Source organism: Malurus melanocephalus, unplaced genomic scaffold (genome assembly GCF_030028575.1).
Source record: "Malurus melanocephalus ecotype Western Australia unplaced genomic scaffold, MMel_1.1 scaffold_354, whole genome shotgun sequence".
In the NCBI taxonomy this organism is placed as follows: Eukaryota; Metazoa; Chordata; class Aves; order Passeriformes; family Maluridae; genus Malurus; species Malurus melanocephalus.
The window spans coordinates 214,296-236,602 of NW_026623586.1; the positions used below are offsets into that span (position 1 = coordinate 214,296).

General features: G+C 43.9%; 1 protein-coding gene across 1 annotated transcript in view; it reads left to right on the forward strand.

Annotated features, from left to right (window-relative positions):
• Window positions 1–22,307, forward strand: part of MSRA (methionine sulfoxide reductase A) — a 232,551-nt gene that overhangs the window by 132,207 nt on the left and 78,037 nt on the right. The window contains exon 5 of the mRNA XM_057378335.1: window positions 15,231–15,337. Coding sequence (XP_057234318.1) covers window positions 15,231–15,337 — 107 coding nt within the window. The remainder of the gene's footprint in view (window positions 1–15,230; window positions 15,338–22,307) is intronic.

Genomic DNA, 22,307 nt, shown 5'->3' on the forward strand with positions numbered 1-22,307 from the left:
TTTCATCACAACTTGGGATTTTCTATTTTTCAGTGGTACTGAGCATATTCTGTGATTAGAAAAAGGGAACAAAAAGATGTTGTGCAAAGGCACAAGGGGATGATTCTACCTATAAACCTCACCCAAACCTTTGGATTGAATTTATCCTTTTTGGCATAGCTTTTGTGCTGACACCACCCACATCTGTGCGAACAGAAATGGGAAACTGCATGCAGAAAACATTTTGCATGTTTATAGAGTCCCAGCAAACCTCATCCCTTCTCCCATTTCCCAGAAACGCTGCGCACGAGTAACTCATTTCAATATTTGAACAGCCATCGTAATTATGCCACTTGTTACTGCATCTGGGAACAAAAAAATTGCAGATGATACCTCCAAAATRTGATGGAGTCCCAGGAAAGAGAAACTCAAAGAGGGATCCAGGGACTATTGTGGATAAGTGTCTTCCAGAGAGCCCAAAGTGGTTGTTGCAACTTCTGCCTGCGTGAAAAGGGCTTCAGTCAGGAGTTTTCTGTCTGCAGGGCCAGGAAATCAGAACATTTTGTGCAGTTCCTGTGTTCCATCCCAGGGATCATGTGGAAATATTGCTGGGGATTTGAAGAGGGTAAAAAAAAAGGATAAAGAGCCCGGAAAACTGCCCCAGTGCTGGGAATAGACATGTTAGAGAGAGAAATAACCCCATATTGGGGGGATTTAGGGTGGACGTCAGTGAAAGGTTCTTTCTCCAGAGGGTGCTGGGACACTGAACAGCTCCCCAGGGAATGGTGACATTCCCAGAGCTCCAGGAAGGTTTGGACAGCGCTCCCAAGGATGCACAGGATGGGATTTTTGGGGTGTCTGTGCAGGGCCAGGAGTTTGATCCATGGTCCCACCCAGCTCTGGGAATTCTGTGATTCCATGGATGCCGTGACCAGATCATCCTTGCAGGGACCTGGTGACAAATTGACAGCCCAACCCTGATAAACCAGAATGAGCTGCAGTAGCTGGAAGCTGAATTTTGGAAAGTTCCATATTTAATGAAACAGCTCCACGTCTCTCAGTGTAATTAAACCTTTTYCCATCACCATCCTTTGGAGTCTCTGAGATGGGATAATCTATCATTTTAAAAGAGGYGCTTGATTCCAGCCAGGAGAAGGAATCCTGTGAATCTGTCGAGTGCAGTGGCCCACGCTGCTGATTTATGAGCCTCCCTCTCCCCTCCCTCAGAGCTGTGTTCAGGATAATTCATCTGCACCATCCCTGGAACACTTGGAGCACTGAGGCAGAGCATCTCCTGTGGCAGGGGGGTGGAATGAGGTGATCTTTAAGGTYTCTTCCAAACCTTTTCAGGATTGTCTGATTCTAGGACAATCACCCTCCTCAAACCACACTCCTGTGCCTTCCTGGTTTGCTTGTAGAGTTTATRAAAACTCCTTTATTTTTTACCTTGYYCTACMAGTTWTTKGATTTTTTAGCCWGAAATTGGGCCAGCACCAGARGTGGCTTCTTTTTCAGCCTGGAGAAGAGAAACTTTGGGGTAAAATCGCTGAGGCCTTCCAATGCCCTACAGGGAGCCTACAGATAAGGTGGAAAGAGAATTTTTACAAGAGCCTGGAGTGACAGGAGAAGGGGGAATGGCTTCAAACTGAAAGGGAGTAGGTTTAGATGGGATATGAGGAAGGAATTCCTCCATTTGAGGGTGGGATGGCCCTAGCACAGGGTGCCCAGAGAAGCTGTGGTTGCCCCTGGAAATATCCAAGGTCAGATTTGATGGGGCTTGAAGCAGCCTGGGATAGTGGAAGGTGTCCCTGCCATGGCAAGGGTGAGATGGGATGGTTTCAAGATCTCTTCCCACCCAAACCAGTCTGGGATTCTGTGATTCCTATGGACTGGTTGTTTTAGTACATCAGGACAATCTGTCTACCTGTCTTAATCATTTATTTGGATTCATCCTGATTGCCAGAGCTGGGAACTGCTGGGCAGGAATTTGTCATTCTTCAGTTTCTAGGTATGAGAAATGGATTTCTGCTGAAATAATTTGGGCAACACCAGCCTCATCAGTCACTTGCTGTGGCTGCAGCCTTTGGCAGTGTTTGGGCTCAGCTGTGACCCACAGAGAGCAGGGAAGAGCCTGAAGGACTTGAGGGCTTTGGGGTGACTGAAGTTCCTTTCCTGCACATCCTGAGATGTGGATGAAGTGTGGTAGCTGTGATAACAGATCAGATAAACTCATCAGCTGATTTTATGATTCCTTCTGGCTCTAAACCAAAGGAAAATGATGATGTTATGTGTTGATATTCTCACACAACTGAGGCTCAGCGCAGTTCCAGTCGGTGCTTTCTGAAGAATGCTGCATGTGGCAGATGTGTGATTCCTTCCTGGATTTCTGGCAGCTGGGAAGTGTCACCTCATTAGCCCAGGCACGAGGCCACGCTAATGTGGCTGAATTTTCTCCGGGAATGAGCTCCTGCCTCGTGTGACACCGTGGGGTCCTTCACAGCCGTCTCAGGCATTGTGTGGCACTTCAGTGCTTGGTGTAAATATTCCTAAATCTTCATCTGAGCGTGGATCAAGAAATTTCCATGTGATTCTTCTATAATAATTTGCCAAAAGTGAGAGCATCTTTTCACCCCTGGAGGAGATGGAATTGTTCTCAGAAGGCTTCACATGCCCTAGGTTATTTTACCTGTGTTTTTATGATTTCTTAATGCTGCACCAGGGGAAGGTGAGGTTGGACACCATGAGGAATTTCTTCATGGAAAGGGCTGTCAGGAACTGGAAGGGGCTGTCCAGGGAGGTCTGGAGTTCCCATCCCTGGAGATGTCCAAGGAATGACTGGAGGTGGCACTCAGTGCTCTGGGCTGGTGACAAAGTGGGGATCGGTCACAGGTTGGACTTGATGACCTTGTAGATCTTTTCCATCCTCAATTATTTTATGATTCTGTGACTCAGATCCCTCCCCAAGAATTTTGCAAAGCTCACTACATCCCCACCACCCTCTTGATTTGAGGAAAAGCTGAACCACAAGGTCCCAATGTCAGATTTCTGAGTTTTGTGAGGTAGGGATGATGTGTTAATTTACCCTTTCAAATTCAAGCAGTTGGCAGCAGAAGATCCTTCAGTTGGGATTGTTTCTTTGCTCTGATTTGTATCTATTCCCTGTTTTCAGCTGGCTCTGGGAAATGTTGCTTTATGTAAAGACACTGAGAGTGAGAGTTACCTCTCTGACCTACAATATTTTTCTCTTCTGAGCCTGAGCTGTGTGCACACACTGAGCTTTATTCGGGCAGCCTTGTGGGAATGCAGGACTCAGCCTGCCAAAGAGAKGTTTTGGACTAAGAAGATAAATTAGAAGATTTCTTATTCATGAAATTCAGCACCATCTTTGGGTGAATCCAGTGGCTCATAAAACCAGGGAATGCTGGACTTCTTGAGTACAGCTCTCACTTAAAAATAAGAAAGCTCTGTGTGTTTTATCTTTTTACAGAATTTGGGGTAACACCATTTCATCCCTCCTACCCCCAGCAGAGGTAACAGGCTTGTCTCATTGTTCTGCTGTCATTAAACATCAAATGTGTGCATTCTGTGGCAGATTAAGACTTTTCAGATCTCAGTTTAGTTGGTACCAAGTTGCTGAAGAGCACAGATTTCCGGTCCCACCATTCATCATTGTATGAATGTATTAAAATTCAAAAATTCCTGCTTTCCAAGCAGCTGGCCTTTAAGCAGAGACTGACACCTCGCTGGGATTCAAATTTTCCCTGGGAAGGAGCCTGGCTCTTGTTTTGGGAGCCTCTGGAGTGTGAGGATTGTACAGAAGTCAATCGAAAAGCGAGAACCTTTGATCAAGTCAAACAGTTGAAAGGGATCCTCCCAGATGAGCCTCTCCGAAGTGTAAGGCCCTGACAAAGTCCTCCTGACTGTTAATTTAGGCTCTGTTTTATAATTCATTAGGATTGGGAGAGTGAAAAAGCAACAAACAACCCCCTGGCTCCTGCCAAGTGGCGTGTGGCTGTCATCTCTGCTCAGCCTCCAGTGCAGGGCTCAGCGTTCCTGTTCTCCCAGGAATGAGCTGATCTAGGAGAGGATTTTTCTGGATGGCTCTGGGAGTGCCCGAGATGTCGTTTCTTTGTCACTGATACAGAAAAGAGGGGTGAATGGGATATGCCAAAAATACTGAAAAAAAAATCTTTGTAGAGAATTTCTTTTTTTTTTTAAAGTTGACAAGGGTGTAGGGGAAAGTCTGCATTGCCTGTTTTTTTTTTTTTTTATGGGGCCATTCTGAGAGCTTTCCAGATTTTTTTTTAGGATATGAGCCTGTCTCAAAATTGCCCCTGACCATGGTCCTGCTGGCACCTCCTCGCTTCCTCTTCAGAGGAAGTTGGACTTTCAGCCCATCAGTTTGGCTGTTTTGTGCCTCTTATTAGGTGTCACGATTTTTTTGACTTCCCTCTTTGGGAAAGAGTGATTTTCTCCTCTCTCCCCAACCAGATATAGCTCTTTGTTTGTGTTGACACTGGCAATCACAAAGTTCTCTGCTCAGGATGAAAATTAACCCTGAAAATTCACTGTACCTGAATGGAAGTGAAACATGGTGTCCAGCCAGGATTTAAATCACCAGGAACAGGAATGCTGGTGGGATCACCTTTCTGGCATCAGCACTGACCTGCAGGGCCTGAGCCAGTTCCAAACTCTGCTGTGCTCCTGCTCAGGGAAGAACGTGTCATACTGGATGGGATCAGGAAGTTTGGCTGCTTTTTGTGGGGTGTCAGAAGCCATTTCTGCAAACCTTTGGAAAAATTGATCAGATACCAGAGGAGCGTGTTTGGTATGGTGCAAATGGGACCCCTGGAAAGGGCATTAATCTTGGAATTCTTCTGACCTTTGTGTGGGTGAAATCCTTYGTGTGTCAGAGATTTSAGCCAGTCCATRGTGACTCTGAWGAAAGGCTCCTCCTTTCTTTCATGRGGTGTACAGAAGCATACAAAAAATTAATTTSTCTTTGGAKCAGCCTGGTCTAGTGCAAGGTGTCCCTGCCCATGGCCTGGGCTTGGAAATTAAATGATCTTTAGCATCTCTTTGAACCCAAACCMTTCCATGATTCTGTGAAATCATTTTGGGAAGAAAYGAAAAATCCACTCCTCTCCTTCAGCTTTTTTCCTTCCCGAGCRCGACCCAAACCAGATGCTTGTTTGGGTAGTTCTGCTCCCCAAAAGTATCCAATCCTTCCCAGCCCATGGGAAATAATCAGGTACAGCTACAATTCCCTGTGGTGAGCCCCTGCTGCCCACAAATCCCATCATTTTCCATTCCTTCTGGCTTTCTGTTTGGATTTTTGAACTAGTGAACAGTGAGAGGAAGCCAGGACTCCAAAGTTTTGGCCACTCTCTGACCACAGGGTGAAGGACAAAGCCACCTTTGGCCAGCACTGCCCAGAACCTTCTGGAATTTCTCTTCCAGCCCTGTTGATTTCTTGTGAATACAGAGAGCCAAAGTCATTGTGAGGAATCTCATTCTCCCTCTCCTGTCAGGGACAAGTCCTTATCTCGCCTGTGTTTGTGCAGGAAATGTAAGCAGGGCTGATATTTTTCCAGCAGTTGAGGACCATCTGTCCTACAACAAACTCATCACCTGCCAGCCTCGTTCAGAACATCTCTCACTCCATATGTCTTGTGGATCCACGATAAAGAAGAAATGTAGAAGCTGTTTCTCCTCCCTGTGACCTTCCAAACACGCTGGCATTTCGCCTCGCTGCTGATACAGGAGTTCTCTGGATTAATATCTGTTTTTYGTTGTGCTGACCCAGTTTGCTCGTGGAGGGGATATTTATTTCTCCCCAGCTTTGAAGGCCTGTCCTTTTTTTAGACGTTGCATAAGGAATCCGTCATCTGCAAATAATTAAAATTAGACACTAGAAATGACATTGTGTTGCTAATGAGCAGATGTGTCTACTTATACCAGTGGAAGAACAGCTGTACTCATAAAAAACGCTGCAGCCACCCTAAACCAGCATTTGGTATTCTGCTGCAGGCCTGGAACTTCATTTAGAGATTAAAGGGGGAAAAATAATCTCTCCTTGTAAAATAGAACCAGTTTTTGTTGTTTTCCTTTTACATTTCTGGAGCTTGGTTCCTTTTATAATTTGAGTGAGATTTGTGAGTGTCAGATTAAAGCACCTTTGTTGTGTGTTTTAAATTCTGTTAAGAGCCTTGATGGTCTCAGCATTAGTACAAGGTGTAACAGAAAACGGTAGGAATGCAAAATCTCTTGTCACCAGATGTATGAAATATATTCAAAAGAGAATTACCAGCACCTCAGGGAGCCATTCTTGGTCCAATACTCCTCAATATTTTCATTAATGACTCACAGGATACAGTGGAGAGGATGCTAATTAAATCAGTGGTGAAGACATTGCTGGGAGGCTCTTGAAGGAAGTGAATAGAGCGCAGCTCTGTGTTGATAAATGAACAAAAGCCATGGAAATCGATGTGCCAGGACACAGGGAAGATAAATGTGTGGTGGTTGCTGCAGGGCTGGACACTCAAGAGTAGAACTGGGTCAGTTGATGGGGATCTTTCTGTTTTTTCCTTGTAATTCCTGCTCTTTCCAATGGRATTCCAGTGGTGGGACAGTTGATTGATATCTGCCCATCCCACCAGCGACAAATTCAGTCCCTTGCCCAAAATCACCTCCAAAAACACCTGGAGTCTGTGTTTTTTCAAACTAGTAAAGTCTTTGCCAGAGCTGCACTTTGAGAATGCAGCTTCATCTCCTTCCTGACCCGAAATCTTGTGTTTTGTTGTTCCCACTCTTTGAGTTTCTCCGGGTTTAAACAGGCATTAAAAATAAATAGGTGTTATTAGGCTGCCTTGCATCCCCAGGAATTTCAGCTGCTGCACCCTAATTTGCACGTTAGACTCTTCTTATCCACATAAATTAGARCAGACTTTCCCCTGACCTATATTTCCAGGTTAGGAGATGTTGTTTTCTCTGCATCTTTCTTAATGAAGGGGATTATTAACCAGAGCAGTGGCTGCTGAGCTGGGCTGTGCACTTTGCATTTTGAAGCGAGTGGCGCTGAATCAATTCTGGCTCAAGGGCAAAAGTCCTCCCAGGCTCTAAATTCCTCTTTCAACTGCTTTTAGGTWCTTTATTTTCCATCTGACAAGGATGAAAAGCTGAACCAGCTCCCCAGAACTACTGAAAATTAAAACTCTTATGCTGTGGGAGACCCACCTGAAGTAGGTGAGGTTTATACTGAATATAAGGAAGAATGAGATGATATAATCATGTTTTTATATTATTATCATTATTATTATGATGATATCTATATATTTATATGATATATATATAATGTTACGTGGCTCCCTTCCAACTCAGAATATTCTGTGATTCTGTGATATAAGAACAAAATGATCTTTAAAGGATCTTTCCAGCCCAAACCATTCCATGATTCCGTGGTTCTATCCAATGATGCTGATAGGAATGTGCTCGGAATAACATCTACATTTTTATATGTTTGTGGAATTAGGAGAGGGCAACCTTAGAAAGTCTTTTTCTGCAGAATTTTCTGGTGRATTGTTTCTAATCCTTAGGCAAGGCAAACAACAGATGAAGTCAAAACAAAGAGATACCAAACATTGTTTTCTTCTTCAAATAATAGTGAATTTACTGTACTTGGGCCTGGAAATCTGAGGCGCTGAAGCGTGGCATCATTAATCATAGTTTATGGTGATTATTAGTAGGCTTTTAATCTTTGTTTTCGTGCATAATTAGGTACAAGAGGTCAAAGCTGACTCTCTTCCCAACAACAATATTTTCAGTGAATGACTGTTTTTCTCTGCCTGCAATTTCCTTGTGCATATTTATAAGAGCGCACTTGTCTGTGTTTTGAGAGAGCAGTGTCCCATGAGCTTATCTGCTGATAAAAGCAAATGACAACAGTATTATTTTTATTAGCACTARTTATTTTTATTACTATYGCAACAGCACCTGGTGGGTCAGAGTGGGTTTGGATTCATGGTTCTGGCAAATGCCTAAATCGAGGTCAGGCACCAAAGAAAAACAGAGAATTGAGGAGAAAGGGGAAAGTGAAGAAAACAACAGCAAATCTGTGTGATTCCCTAAACCCAATGGAGTAACTGATCAGAATCTCTGCATTTCTGAATTCTTTTTTTCCCATGATCAGTTGTCATCCAGTCAACAAATTTGACTCACCCCAAATGAGGCATCTSTGCTTGGTCAGATTTGGTTGTCTGAACTGGGAGCTCAGTTCCAGCTTCACCAATAAATATTGATAAAAATTTMATTCCCTTCTCATGTTCATAGAATTATGGAATGGTCTGAGTTGGAAAGGACCTTAAAAATCATCTCATGCCACCCCCTGCCATGGGCAGGGACACCTCCCACTGTCCCAGGATGCTCTAAGCCCCGTCCAACCCAGCCTTGGACACTTCCAGGGATGGGGAGCAGCCACAGCTTCTCTGGGAATTCCATGCCAGCCCATCCCCACCCTCCCAGGGAACAATCCCTTCCCAATATCCCATCTGTCCCATCTGTCCCTCTGGCAGTTTGAAGCCATTCCCTGTGTCCTGTCCCTCCATCCCTTGTCCCCAGTCCCTCTCCAGCTCTTCTGGAGCCCCTTTAGGCCCTGGAAGGGGCTCTGAGCTCTCTCTGGATCCTTCTTCTCTCCAGGTGAACACCCCCAGCTCTCCCAGCCTGGCTCCTCCCTCGGAGCATCTCCGTGGCTTCCTCTGAACTCATCCCAGCAGGCTGAGCTCATCCAGCCCTGAGACAGATTTTTARGAGAAGGAAATTCTGGAAGAGCCTTCTATCTCTTTATGGTAGAAAATGTCTAAAAACCTGCCTAAAACTGATCATTTAACTTTTGATTAAAGACAAGTCAAGACTGATAAAAGTAAAAGTCCCCTGCAATAAGTTTAGTGCCATTAAGGATGATTTATGTGTACAATTCACTGTTACATTCCTCTGTTCTGGGCACTACTGGTAAATATGAGTTTCCAGTTGATAATTAGAAATGGATTAAAATTTCTGCCATTGAGGTTTGTGATACTCATCCAAAATTTACCTTTGAGGGTTTTTTTGTGGGCTCAGGTTGATGCTGTGCTTCCTCCAAAGGTCAAAGAGCATTCAAAAATATATTTCTACATTGTTATATCTGAAAGATTTAATAAATAATGATTATACAGAGAAATTTTCTTCCAAACCAAGTTTTCCTAGAGACTTTCCAGYTTTGTAAGATATAGATAAAGTATTTGAAAGGTTAGTAGAGGATTATTGCATCTGCGAATCACAGAATGGTTTGGRTTGGAAAGAAMTTTGAAAATCATCCACTGCCAAAAAACCAAAACMAGAGTTTCCTCCCTGACCCTAAAAACTGTGTACACTGAAAACTTGGTAAACCTTTTGCTCTGTTGACAGTGTAAAAACTATTCTTTATTATGTACAAGYTCATTAACTCATTTTAACCTCCTGAAGAAACGCTTTTCTATTTAATTTATCCTTCCCGCACCACAGCACCTTGAAAATCATCCAGAACTCTCAATGCACAGCACTGTAACGAAATTCTTTCCTATTAACATTTTTCTCCTTTAATCATGTGCCATAAAGAGTTTTACTTTCCCCTGGCAACTTTTAAGCTGTATGGATGTAATCATTAGAGTGAGTGATGACATCAAGCCAGGGTGACACGATGCAATTGATTTTTACTAAATAATGATATGATGAGCTGGAAGAAGGAGTTTTATTAGTCTTAACTCAGCAAGGATTGATTGGGGAGAAGAAAATGACCAATCCGTGCCTCAGGTTGCTGCAGGTATAAGAAAATAAGTGACAGTTGCAGGAAAGTCTATAAATCACGGGAAAAATTATGATAAAAATAAGAGCTGTGAACTGCCCTTTAAAATTTCACTGGATGGCAGAGAAGAGTCGAAGAGACCTCAGCCATTTATCTCCATTATGCCTGGGATCCTCCGAGAATAGCAAAGTTGACGGATGATGCCATTACATTTTTTTTTATTATTTTTAAATGGAGAGAAGATAAGGAGTGGTGTATAAGTGTTACTTTCAAGTCATTAGAGGGTTGAGACTTCAAAAGAATTCCTTGATTTAGCCAATAAAATAAAGTGTCTTTTGCTTTAGCTTTCTGTAGGTGATGTATTAAACATTGGCTTTTTGGAAACAAATCTGCTTGTTTGCGGTTTCTAAAGAAAAAAAATAATATTGGGAAATCTGTTTTTTTAAAGAATCTCAAAATGGTTTGAATCTCAAAATGGTTTGGAAACAAATTTGCTTGTTTGCAGTTTCTAAAGAAAAAAATCATATTGGGATATCTGTTTTTTTTAGAGAATCACGAAATGGTTTGGGTTGGAAGTGAGCTAAAAAATAATYTTATTCCACTCCTGGCCATGGGCAGGGATGCCTTCCACTGTCCCAGGGTTCTCCAAGTCTTGTCCAGCCTGGCCTTAGACACTTTCCAGGGATGGGAAGTTCATCTTCCAGTCCATTTCCAGCCATTCCAACCAACATTTATTGGTTTGCTGCCAAAAAATATGGAGGAGACCAAACCCAAATCACTCCTACCCAGGTGCATCAGAAGACACCAAAGTGTTGGTCAAAAAGGGAATTTTTAGAGCCATTTCTTTGCCTGTTATCTCCACTTTGGCCAGTAACAGCTTTCCTGGTGTCAACGTGTTTGCATTCCCTGGAAATCTCAATCTGGGAATGGTTATTTGGACAGGATCTGGGGGTTCATCCCAGCTTCCTGTTCTCTCCAGCCGCCACCACCCTCTGGCCACCAGTTTCATATAAAGCAGAGCTCAGCTCTYGAGGGTGTTTTGTGGTTGATTTGTGCCCTGTGTTCTGCTGGCACAGTCAGGACATTTTGTGTTCTCCAGAGTGCTCAGGGCTGAGCTCTGTGAGCTGCTTTGGTCAGCCAGAGGGAAATTCCTGACTATGATCCCTGCCCAACATCTAAACACATTTGGAGCTCCAGATGCCCTCATCTTCGCAGGTTCTCCAACAACAAGAGCTCACAGTGACAGCCCAGTGTTCACACAGGGTTTGGGCTTTTGGAATTTKGAATTTTTTACCCTTTGGCACCACRCAACCATATCCAAAACCCACRTATTTTTGTCTCTGGCCAGAGAGGTGCAAATTCTCGGCTTTTCTATCAGTTCTAAATCAACCTCTCTGTGAAAACATCTCTTTGACAAAAGATTTTCTGGCTGTTCCCAGCAGATCAGCTGATTTTCTTCATCTCAGGTGTCACCAGTGAGTGCCAGGCTGTTACCTCTGGGATCTGTTTGTTCCTGTTCCTGCTGGACGTGTTCCTGACCACCTGGTCATGGGCGCAGGATTTGCCTTTTCCAAACTAAAATACAGCTGGATGGGAACAATTCCTTCATGGAAAGAGTTGTCCAGCCCTGGCACAGCTGCCCAGGAGGCAGCTTTTTTTTTTTTTTAAATCCCTGGAGGGATTTAAAATCCATGTGGAGGTGACACCTGGGGACATGGGGCAGTGGTGGCCTTGGCAGTGCTGGGGAATGGTTTGACTCAGTGATCTCTGAGGGCTTTTCCAACCTCAACGATTCTGTGATTCCTCAGGTTAATAAATTTTCCTAAAATCTTTAAAAGGAAAGGTTAATAAATGACCTTAAAATCTTTAAAAATCTTTAGAAAATTTCTAAAAATCTTAAAAAATCTGAGTCTTGAATGAAAGGGAAGTTCAAGACCTACTGACAGATTTCCCTATTATCCTTGAGGAAAAGGTTGATCTCGTGGAGCTACCGTAAAAACCATCCCTAAATTGGCAGGTTTTGCACAGAGAACGACTTCAAGACATCTCACAGAACAATTGCAGACACAACCAGCACCTCCCTAGAAAATCCAGCTGCTCTGGAGATGTTCAGCTGAATTATTCCTTCTTCCAGTTAAGAGTTTGAGAACAGACACATTGTGGGATTTTTAAAGAGCCAAGCAGAGGTTGCTTTTTATTCACTWTTTTTTTTTTTTTCCAAAGACGAGGCTGTTAAACTCAATCATCCTCCCACAGTTGTTTAGAAAATTGAATTTCTTGTCTTGTTTGCTACTTGTTGAGTTGTGAATCTCAGCAAGTCAGACTTGTCAGAGGGTTTAAAACCCCAGTGATGGACCCTTGAGGTGTTTGTCTGTGTGAGGTTCATTGAAAACAGCAACAGCAGCAGTGGCACTGGGTTATCTCTGCACACGTGGAATTTACTCTGTTATCTGATAGTCTGAGGGGATTAGGCAATGTGTTAACTCCCTATTGCAGGGGATTTAGATATGAAACAATTTAAACAACAAGGAGAAATAAAGGAAAATTTGGGTTAGATCATTGGTCACAGTAAAGCTACATTTTGGAGAGATGTTTGCAATGTCTGTTCCTCGTGGATTGTTTAAGAGCTGAAACCAACGTTTGGGTTTGAGAAGGGGCTGCTGTTATCCCACACCCGACTCGTTAAATTTACCACTCAGTTATTAAAAATCGTGGAATTTTACAATCCTGGGCTGATCCTCCACTGTGSGCAGYAGGGGAGGGGGAGATTCTGCCCTTCTGAAGTGTCCAAGGCCAGGCTGGATKGGGYTTGGAGATAGGGAAAGGTGTCCCTGCCCATGGCAGGGGRTGRAACTGGGTGGTTTTAAAGGTCCCATCCAACCCAAACTGTTYTATCACTTTGTGAAAATGKAAATCCTCAATTGAAGCTCTCAGGAGTGAAATGTAGCTTCAGGTGCATTGTTCCAGGGAGAACTGCTCAGCTGCTTGAATGTTGTGCTCTTTGCCATCTGGATTTTGGATACTTTGGCTTTCAATTGCCAAGTTAAACAGCTTTGGTGAGACTGAAGAACCTAATTTCTCTATTGTTTTTCTTCCTCTATAAATGTATTTTAAATTTCGAGTCAGCTCTCCTCTTAACCTCCTCTTCAATAAATTAATTAAACTGACTGGCTCTCTGTTCCTGTATCAGGGTGGCACATGCAGATGTTAAATAATTTTATTTTCTCACTCTGATCACCATGCACATGAGCTCGTACCAAACGTACACTCCTAAATTCATGCTGGACACCATCACCCTGTGTGGTGATCCTCCATTCAGAGAGATTTTGGCAATCTCCTCCCTGGCTGGTTGTTAAATAGTTTGTTAAGCAATTARTAGATTTGTAGGATGTTAATGCTTAAGCTCAAACATCAATTAGCATTAACATATCCTGGCAAAACTAAAGCTTGTCTGGCCTGTCCTCATTTTATCCCAAACTGTTTTTACCAGAGCTCTTTTCCACCCTGGCAGAACTTATAAAGAAATGAGCGAAATATTCTCTGGTGACTCTTGGCACTATTAAGTATTGATGAAAAACATTGTTATTGTTTTTGTTATAATAACACATTTCAACAGCTAAAAAATAACCCAAATCATCAGAAAACTCTGGAAGATGTTTTGGTATCAGATTTTATTGTGTAGTTGTTGGTCATCGTACAGAGTTCTCCTCCTAATACATATTTTAAAMTATTTCTGTGCATTGTTGTTCATAAATATTTCAGCCAGTTTTTGTTTGTTTATTGTCCTTTCCTTCAAATTATTTTTGTTGCCCTGGGGAGTCCAAGAGGGATAAAACCAGGATTTAATGAGGAGTAGTGAGTTGATGGCATCTTTTCCTCCCAGGACCGTGTTTTTTTTTTTTTTCTTTGCCCTCTGCCATTTGTTAGGAGGATATCAAGACACCCATTTCYTTTTCCATTTCATCTCCATTCTCAGGATTCTGAGAATTATGGGGAATCTTCGTAGCCTGGTGGCAATCATAACACAAATGATGATTTCCAGTTTGTCTTGGATTACAGCTGTCTGGGAGGACTCTGCTTAAGACTCTCCATCTTCTTCACTTCCCCAAGTTCATCCACATCACCAAAGTCAAAATTAACACATTTCATTCCAGCAAAGCAAAAAGTTATGCTCTTGAATGGAAAATTGAGAACAAAATGGGAAAGGCAGGGGTAATAAAGCTGCCATTGTACTGCAAAACTGCAGGTTGAAATAATTCTTGGTGCTGAAGCTTCTCTGAGGCTGTTGTTTGACTTTATGGAGTGATCCACAGCAAAGCTGGATGGAGAGAATGGGAATGGGATGGGAATGGGAGTGGGATGGTAATGGGAATGGTAATGGTAATGGTAATGGTAATGGGAATGGGAATGGGAATGGGAATGGGAATGGGAATGGGAATGGGATTGGGATGGGAATGGGAATGGGAATAGAAATGAGAATGGGAATGGGAGTGGGAGTGGGAATGGGATGGGAATGGGAATGGGATGGGAATGGGAATGGGAATGGGAATGGGAATGGGAATGGGAATGGGAATGGGAATGGGAATGGGAATGGGAATGGGGATAGGAATGGGAACAAGATGAGAGGCAGCAGTTGTTCTCCAGGATTGTGATGCCAAACCACAGCCAGGCTAGTCACCTGTCCTGAGGGGACAGTTGTTATCTCTCTGCTTTGGTCCAGTATTTTGTAGTTTCCCAGGGAGAATCCATCCCATGGTTTGCAAATCTGAACATGAACAACTTCATACGAGGAGTCTTTTGAAAGGGTTACACATATCAGCAGAAATATCACAAAATCCTGGTGCCAAAATTGCCCCTCCAGCYTGCCCTTGAACACCTCTAGGGRTGGRGAAATATAGGGGTGCCAAAAATAACTATTTTTCTCCAAAGGTATTGTGAACCTTTCTCCCATTAAGCTGTATGCCCACAGTACAAGAAAAATTATAAGCACTTGGTAAAATCAGCATTTTTGGTAACCACTTGCATGATTCAAAATCAGGTTTTTTTAAGAGTGTCTTGATCACAGTGACTGCAGCTCAATTGTTTAAGGGTTTGGCATCTGTATTTGACTATTGTGTGATGGAGCAAAACCGTAAAATGCTCCTATTTCATTTTCATGACATTTAAATGGAGATACCAGCATTGAATTCCTTCAGGGCTCTTCCACCAAAGACTTGGACTCCCTAAAAACACCTGCTGAGTGTGCTTTATCCAGCTGGATGGAGCATCCTGAATTCAGTGGAAGGGTTCCCATGGCAGGAGCTGGAATGAGAGGAACTTTAGGGTCTCTCCAAATCCAACCCCTTGTAGGAATATGAGAGATGTGGCTGTGTGGAGTTTCTCCAGCCCCAAGGAAGGAGGGATGGAGGCTGATCCCAGTGTTCTCTCCCCACAGGAATGCGTCAGGGGAACGATGTGGGCACTCAGTATCGCTCAGCCATCTACACCTTCTCCCCAGAGCAGATGGAGGCTGCCCTGAGATCCAAGGAGGAATATCAGAAGGTAACTGGGCAGGGGCTGGGRTTGTGGGATTGCTCCACATGTGAGCAGAAGGTCAGAGATGTCACCAATTAACACAAAAGCACTCCTTTTGCTGTGCTCTTTCTGTGCTGCTGTTGCAGCTTCTCAGTCTGATGCTCAACTTGCTCAAAGTTGCTTTAAATTCCAAATTTTAGGGATTTTTTTTAATGAAGAAAGAAAAATAGTTCCCTCTGCAGAAATACTTCGAGTCTCTTTTACAGATTTATTTAGTGTGGCTTCACCAGAGCAGATATTTGTGATCCTAAAAGCCATTCAAGCTTCTCTGGATCCCAAACCCCAAAAGGTGCACCCAAAATCCCAGATCCAAGAGTTCCTGAATGTTCCTGATCAATAATTGAGCTTGATAACTCATGGTCACCCACCTTCTGCTCATGGGATGCTTCTATCAAACCATCCCATAAATGTCTTGGATGAGATGTGACAGTCTGTGACTTACTGAGAGCMTTTGTTGTGGCACAAGGATTTGTGTGAGAGGAGATTGACCAATTTCCTTCCTGTACAGAGAATTTTTCCCCGTTTTCCAGGGAAGATGGATTCTGTCTCTTCCCTGCCACTTTATTGTTTAACTAAGGCAGAGGGATTAGTGTCCTGCAGTGTCACTGCTGTCTGATCTGCCCAGTGCTCTTGTCAATGTAAAATCCAGAWTCTGCAGCAGAAAAATAGAAATTATTATCATTTATAGGGAAAAAAAACCACTCACCTGGGACCTCAGCACAGTAAACTTAAGTAGTGCTGAAAGAATATCAATATTCTTATTTCATTAAACAATKACCTCAGGAGTGTTAATTTTTTGAGTTTTGGTGTATGTTTGATCTTAAGAGTTAAAAAACCCACTCTTACATCAGCCAGAAGGTCCAAAAAGGAGGTTCWTGTGCTGCAATCCTGTGCAGAACTTTGGTTTTCACCAGTGTGGGTTTGACTGGGTGAGTTCCCAGGGCTGGTTCCTACTTGCAGGTGGAATTATTTTGAAATGCTCAGAACTACAGGTAAGTAATTTCCAGATCTGATAACTGTGGTTTTAAATGAAATGCTCARTGACTTCTGTATTTCCTGATAGGGWTAAGTCAGCCTTGCAGGTGTTTATCTGGTGGTTTTGGAAGATATTTATCATTCAAAACTTCTTTTTAGTCATTATTTACCTTAGATCCGCTGCTTTTCCAAACTCCTTTTATTCCTTTCTCTTAGCATCTGCTGACCAGCATCACCCTGCAAATCTTACAGCTTTAATTTGCTTTCCCAACTCTATTATCCTCTGCCGCTATTTGTCATTAAATAAATACTGACATGAAAGCGAAATTGCCACGTGTGAGATTGCAATGTGATATTGCAGAGATTTCCATCATCAAATAGATTTCCTTAATGGCACCATTTAAAATTTACCTACTTTGAAAAGTGTGTGTAATTAGGACATTTATATAATTAGGCACAACTGTAAGTGAGCACATGTAGAGTTTGTTTTTGCGCTGAAGTGGGGAAGGAAGGGACGGTGTTGCCAGCTGAGAAAACCCAGCAAATATGCACAGAAATTCMTGAGGGATGTGTGTTTCCCATGTATTATTAACAACAATATCTCCTGTATTATCTGCTGGGGTATTGCAGGAGCGGTGCAGGGCTTGTATGGGAAACACACTGAGCAAACAATTTGTTCAGGAATCCCTTTTCGGATTAAACGCTGCGCCTTCCATTATTTGAATGCAAATGTAATGCAGCCACTTTTCTTATTATTGCGGCAATTTACAATAAATATCGAGCTTTTTCTGGCAGTGACACATGCCAGGTAATCAGGGATAAAAATGTGGGAATGGCACAATTTTTCCACGAGAAGCAGTGGTGCCTGCACCGAGGGAGGAAGGAGTAAAAAATCCTGCAATAACTGCAGTGTGCATGGGTGACTCCAGAGWTTTTTTGGCACTGCAAAGGAAGAAAAACAAAATGTCATTTATTTTTTTTGCTCACTGAGTAATTGTGCATGTGCTTTTAAATGTATTTCAAGCTGAGGGCCTGGAAGACCCCTAAAAACACCCTTCAATCAGAAAATGATGGGTTTGTCTGATGAGTTKTGGTGTTTTTCTCAGAAAGACAGGGAAGGCTGATAGTTTAAAGGAAATATTTTTGTTTGCTGAGGATAGAAATCATCTGAAACCCACAAGGGTGGTCAGGATATAAACATCTGAAACCCACAAGGCTTTGGAAGAGCTTTCCAGGGCAGTGTTGGAGTGCCCATCCCTGCAGGGATTTAAAAGCCCTGTTGATATGGCACTTGGGGACATGGGTCAGTGGTGGCCCTGGCAGTGCTGGGGAATGGTTGGACTCGATGACCTCAGAGCACTTTTCCACCTTCAGTGATTCTGGGGTTCAATTTTAAGTGTCAATAATCAGATTTATCGCCAGGCTGTGAGTGAGACCCTCAGCATGCCCCGAGCCCAGGTATCCTTCAAGGCCACTTCTGTTTTAAGTTTTGGAACTTGTTGGTGATTCCTACAACTGTTTTGAGAGCTGAAAATGGCAAAAAGAGCTGAATTCCTATTGGGGTGTGGGGCTGTGGCTGCTGAGAGAGCTGAGTGCAGGAGGCAGAGTCAGCTATTGGTGACAGAGACTGCAACACAACAGAGCTGCTGCTGAAYGGTGACACAATGGAAATGTAATCAGAAAACATCAAATGAGGGCCAGGCTTCGGTGAAATCGCTGTGAATGAGCTGTTCCAGCACTTTTGCCTGAAGCTGAGGTTTTTTAATACAGCTGAACCTGAGGTTACTCAATTTCCAAGACAGTTGCTCGGCTGGGTTTGGTTTTCAAAGGAATTATCGAGGCAATTGTAATCCAAAGAGGGAAATCAGAGTGGGGGAAGAAGTTTGTATTTATTCTTTTTGTCAGAATTAGACCTTGCAGTTGTTTTGTCAAGTACTAACATTTGTTTTAAGGCTCCAAGAAGACACTGAGTGCCTCCCCTTCATAGAATCCAGAAAGGTTTGGGTGGGAAGGGAATGTAAAGATCACCCCATTCCACCCCCTGCCATGGGCAGGGACACCTTCCCCCACCCCAGGGTGCTCCAAGCCCTGTCCAACCTGGCCTTGGACACTTCCAGGGATCCAGGGGCAGCCACAGCTTCTCTGGGAAACCTCTGCCAGGGCATCACCACTCTCACAGGGAAGGATTCTTTTCCAATATCCCATCTGTCCCTGCYCTCTGGCAGTTTGAAGCCATTCCCTGTGTCCTGTCCCTCCATCCCTTTTCCCCAGTCCCTCTCCAGCTCTCCTGGAGCCCCTTTAGGCCCTGGAAGGGGCTCTGAGCTCTCCCTGGATCGTTCCCTTTTCCAGGTAAACACCCCCAGCTCTCCCAGCCTGCCTCCAGGGCAGAGATAATGGATGGATGCATTCCATGGAATAAAGGAGTCCATGAATTAAGAAAAAGAAATTTTTTTCTTTTTGTGGCCAGAAAAAGATGCAACAATCCCTGCAGTTCAGCACTTTAGCAGACACTGGGAAGCTTCCAYCAGCTTCCTGTGAGATGATGTGGGAGCGAACCAGTAAAACCCTCAGGAGCAAAAATAAGAGTTTTATATTTGGTATTGGGGAAAAGAGATTGAAAAGCTGGAGTTTCCCGGCCGGTGCAATGAGCTTTGGAGTGGCAACCTGCAAGGAGGTGAAGTGCTCAGGATTGTGTTTGTCAAAGCTGGAGGAAGGGCTGTTACAGACCTCTGGGATCCACAATTCTGAGTGGTTAATTCCATGAAGGAATGCCTAGCAGCAGGAATTTACAGCTTTCATCCCCCTTTTTATCTGATGTGCTACATGCATTCCAAGCAGCCTTCGCCTGGGAGATGGTTTTTCACGTGATTTTTGACTGGGAAAGAAGTTAAATGGCTCTTTCAAAATGAGATTGTTTTTATTAAAGCAATACAATAGCCAATAAAAAAATAACACCTGCACGCTGCTCTTCAAATTACGTCTAATTYAGAGCTTTATGTGTCGAATTATCTCCGCTTCGCTCTGCCGTGAGTGGCAACAACTTGATTCCTGATTGATGGTGGTGGCTCTCGTGGAGACAAGCGAAGCTGCTCTGATAAACCAAGCCTTTCTTAGGTTTGTAATCATTTCTGGGTGCTGCAGAGGTGCCCTTTGTGCCTTCATCCCTCTCAGAGAAAGCTGCACTGGGCTGTGGATGAGGAGGTTTTGTGTGAGCAGTTGTGAGATCTTTTCACGTCGCCGTAACTGTGGAAAATTCCACTTCTTTGGTGCTCTGCGAAAATTCAGGCACCTCAGAGGGAAAATCTCTCAAAACTAATCCTAATCCATTTCTTGATGGCAGTGGCAGCGAGATAAAAGCGTTGAACTTAGGRTGAACTTGTGGATGTGTCTACCTGGACTTCTCAAAGCCTTTGAGACTGTCTGCTCTGGCTTATCCCTGGAAAATGCAGCAGCACATTGGCTGGGCAGGTTCCTCTGGGCTGAGTTAAGAATTGGCTGGGCACAATTGGGAAAGATGCTGCATTTGGGTGAGAACAGCTCTGTGCAGAGGGGCTGGAGAGTTGGAAAAGGCCTTGGGGTGCTGATGGACACGAGCCAGATGTACCTAGGTGGGCAGGAGGTCACTGACCCTGGGCTGTGCCAGGGATAGAGTGGCCAACAGGGCCAGGAGAGTGCCAATCTCCTGTGCTGGCACTGCTGGGGCACCTCCAGTGCTGGGGACAGCTCTGGGACCCTCCTGACAAGAGAGACCTGGAGGGGTCTAATAATCTAAATAATCCAAATAATCCAAAATGTGGAAATAGCAGCTAACAGGATGAGATTGTTGCACAGGAAAGGAGAGAGGTGTCAGATTTGCCTTCCCACAGTGTCCCTAATGTGAAGCTGCTGCAAAGTGCATAAACCCAGATCTTAACCCTGAGAATAAATTCCAGGACCTTTCCTTTCTGTCTCTTCTTCCTCTTCCTGCCCAGAGTGTCCCAATCAGTAGAAGAAAACAAATTTCCCACCTGGCTCCTGGTGTCCAGGGAAGGGAATGGAGCTGGGGAAGGGGCTGGAGCACCAGGAGAGGCTGAGGGAGCTGGGAAAGGGGCTCAGCCTGGAGAAAAGGGGGATCAGGGGGGACCTTGTGGCTCTGCACAACTCCCTGACAGGAGGGGGCAGCCGGGGGGGTCGGGCTCTGCTCCCAGGGAACAGGGACAGGAGGAGAGGGAAAATGAACTCAAGCTGCACCAGGGGAGGTTCAGTTTGGAGATCAGGAGGAATTTCTTCATGGAAAAGGTGATTCAGTGTTGGAATGAGCTTCCCAGGGAGGTGGTGGATTCCTCAAAGCCCATCCCACCCCTGCCATAGTCAGGGACACCTCCCACCATCCCAGGTCACTCCCAGCCCCATCCAGCCTGGCCTGGGATACTTCCAGGGATGGGCATTCCCTGAGGCACAGAAGTGCCACCACCCCACACCGAGTGCATTCTGCTGCTATTCCCATTCCCCAGGAATGCAGCACACAGTGTTTATTTTTATTCATGCTGAGAAAGGCAAGATTTCTTTTTTTTTATATATATATATATTTTATTGTCTTCACTTGACAAAGGCCGGGCATTTCACTTACCCCTTTGACTGTTGCAAATATAGCCAATCTTGCATTTGGAATTAGAACCAGAAACAGCAGGATGGAACCATACTTTGTATTTTGCAATCATTTTTTTTTTCATCTGGGAGGTCGTGGAGGTCACCGAAGGAGCCGTTTGCTTTATTGCACTGGGAATGTGAAGTTTATATTGGACATTTAAACTAATGCTAGAAATTGCCCTGTAATAAACGAATGTAAATATCAAATGGATTTGACTCCAAGAGTGGGTTGTAAATAAAACATTTCCTGCTTTGCCCTGTTCAGCTTGCCATTAATGTAAAAACACGCTGGATTTGTGTCGACATCCCATTTTCATGTCCTTAGGCAGATGAATTCTCAGTCTCCGGGGCAGATCTGCGTGTCGCTTCAGAAAATGAAGATTTAAAGGGCTGAGGTGTTGTTTGAGGGGTCCTGCCCTGTCTGATCTGGCCTCCAGCTGGGCACAGCTCATCCCAATGCCAAGGAAAAGAGATGGAATCTGCACTGATGCCAGCACAGAGGTTAAATCCCTTCCCATCAGCCTGGAAATGTTCCCTCACACAGGTGAGGGGCATTTGGGATCCTCCTGAAAGGCTTTAGTAAAGATTTTTGAATTTCTTGGTCTTGATTATGCATCTGTCGCAGCAATCTGAAGGTTTCACAAGCATAAAGGTACATAAATAAATATGGTAATGATCTTAATAGTGATGGTTTGAGTGTCCACAGGGATTTACTGGGAGCAGGATGGAATTCCTGCTCTTCAGGAAGCTCTCAAGGAGCTCAGTTCAACTGAGAGATGAGCTATGGGGAGGACAGGGTAAAATAGCCCAGAAAATGCCAGGGGAAAAGGAAGATGATGATCGTTAAATGGTGCTGTTCTTGTTCTTTTTGGGTTAAACACAGCCCTTAAAACTTTCCTTGGCAAAAATTTTCAGGAAACAAACTTGAGGAATCATTTCCAGATGGGTTCAGTCCCACCATGTCTGAAAATGTTGTGAAATCCATGTCCTGGTGAAAGATAAGGTTTGCAGTGGGCTGATAGAGGGAGAGAGATTGGCCTGGTTTGAGGTTTCCATACAAATTAAAAATATTCAACAAAAAGCCTTTTTTAAAGTGACACACGCATTTTTAACAAGCATGGGGGCATTACTTCTGCTCTCCAAACAGTTTTTTTTTTTATCCTCAGTGCAGAGCTGTGGGATCCAGGAACACTCCTCAAGGACAGAAGTGTGCCTGAGCCAGGAATGAATACTCAGGGAACACCTCCCCACTGTTTATCCAGCTGGAAAACACAAAGCAAAAATTGTATCTGAGCGTGATGACACTTCAGGAAGTTCTGAGCTCCACAGAGCT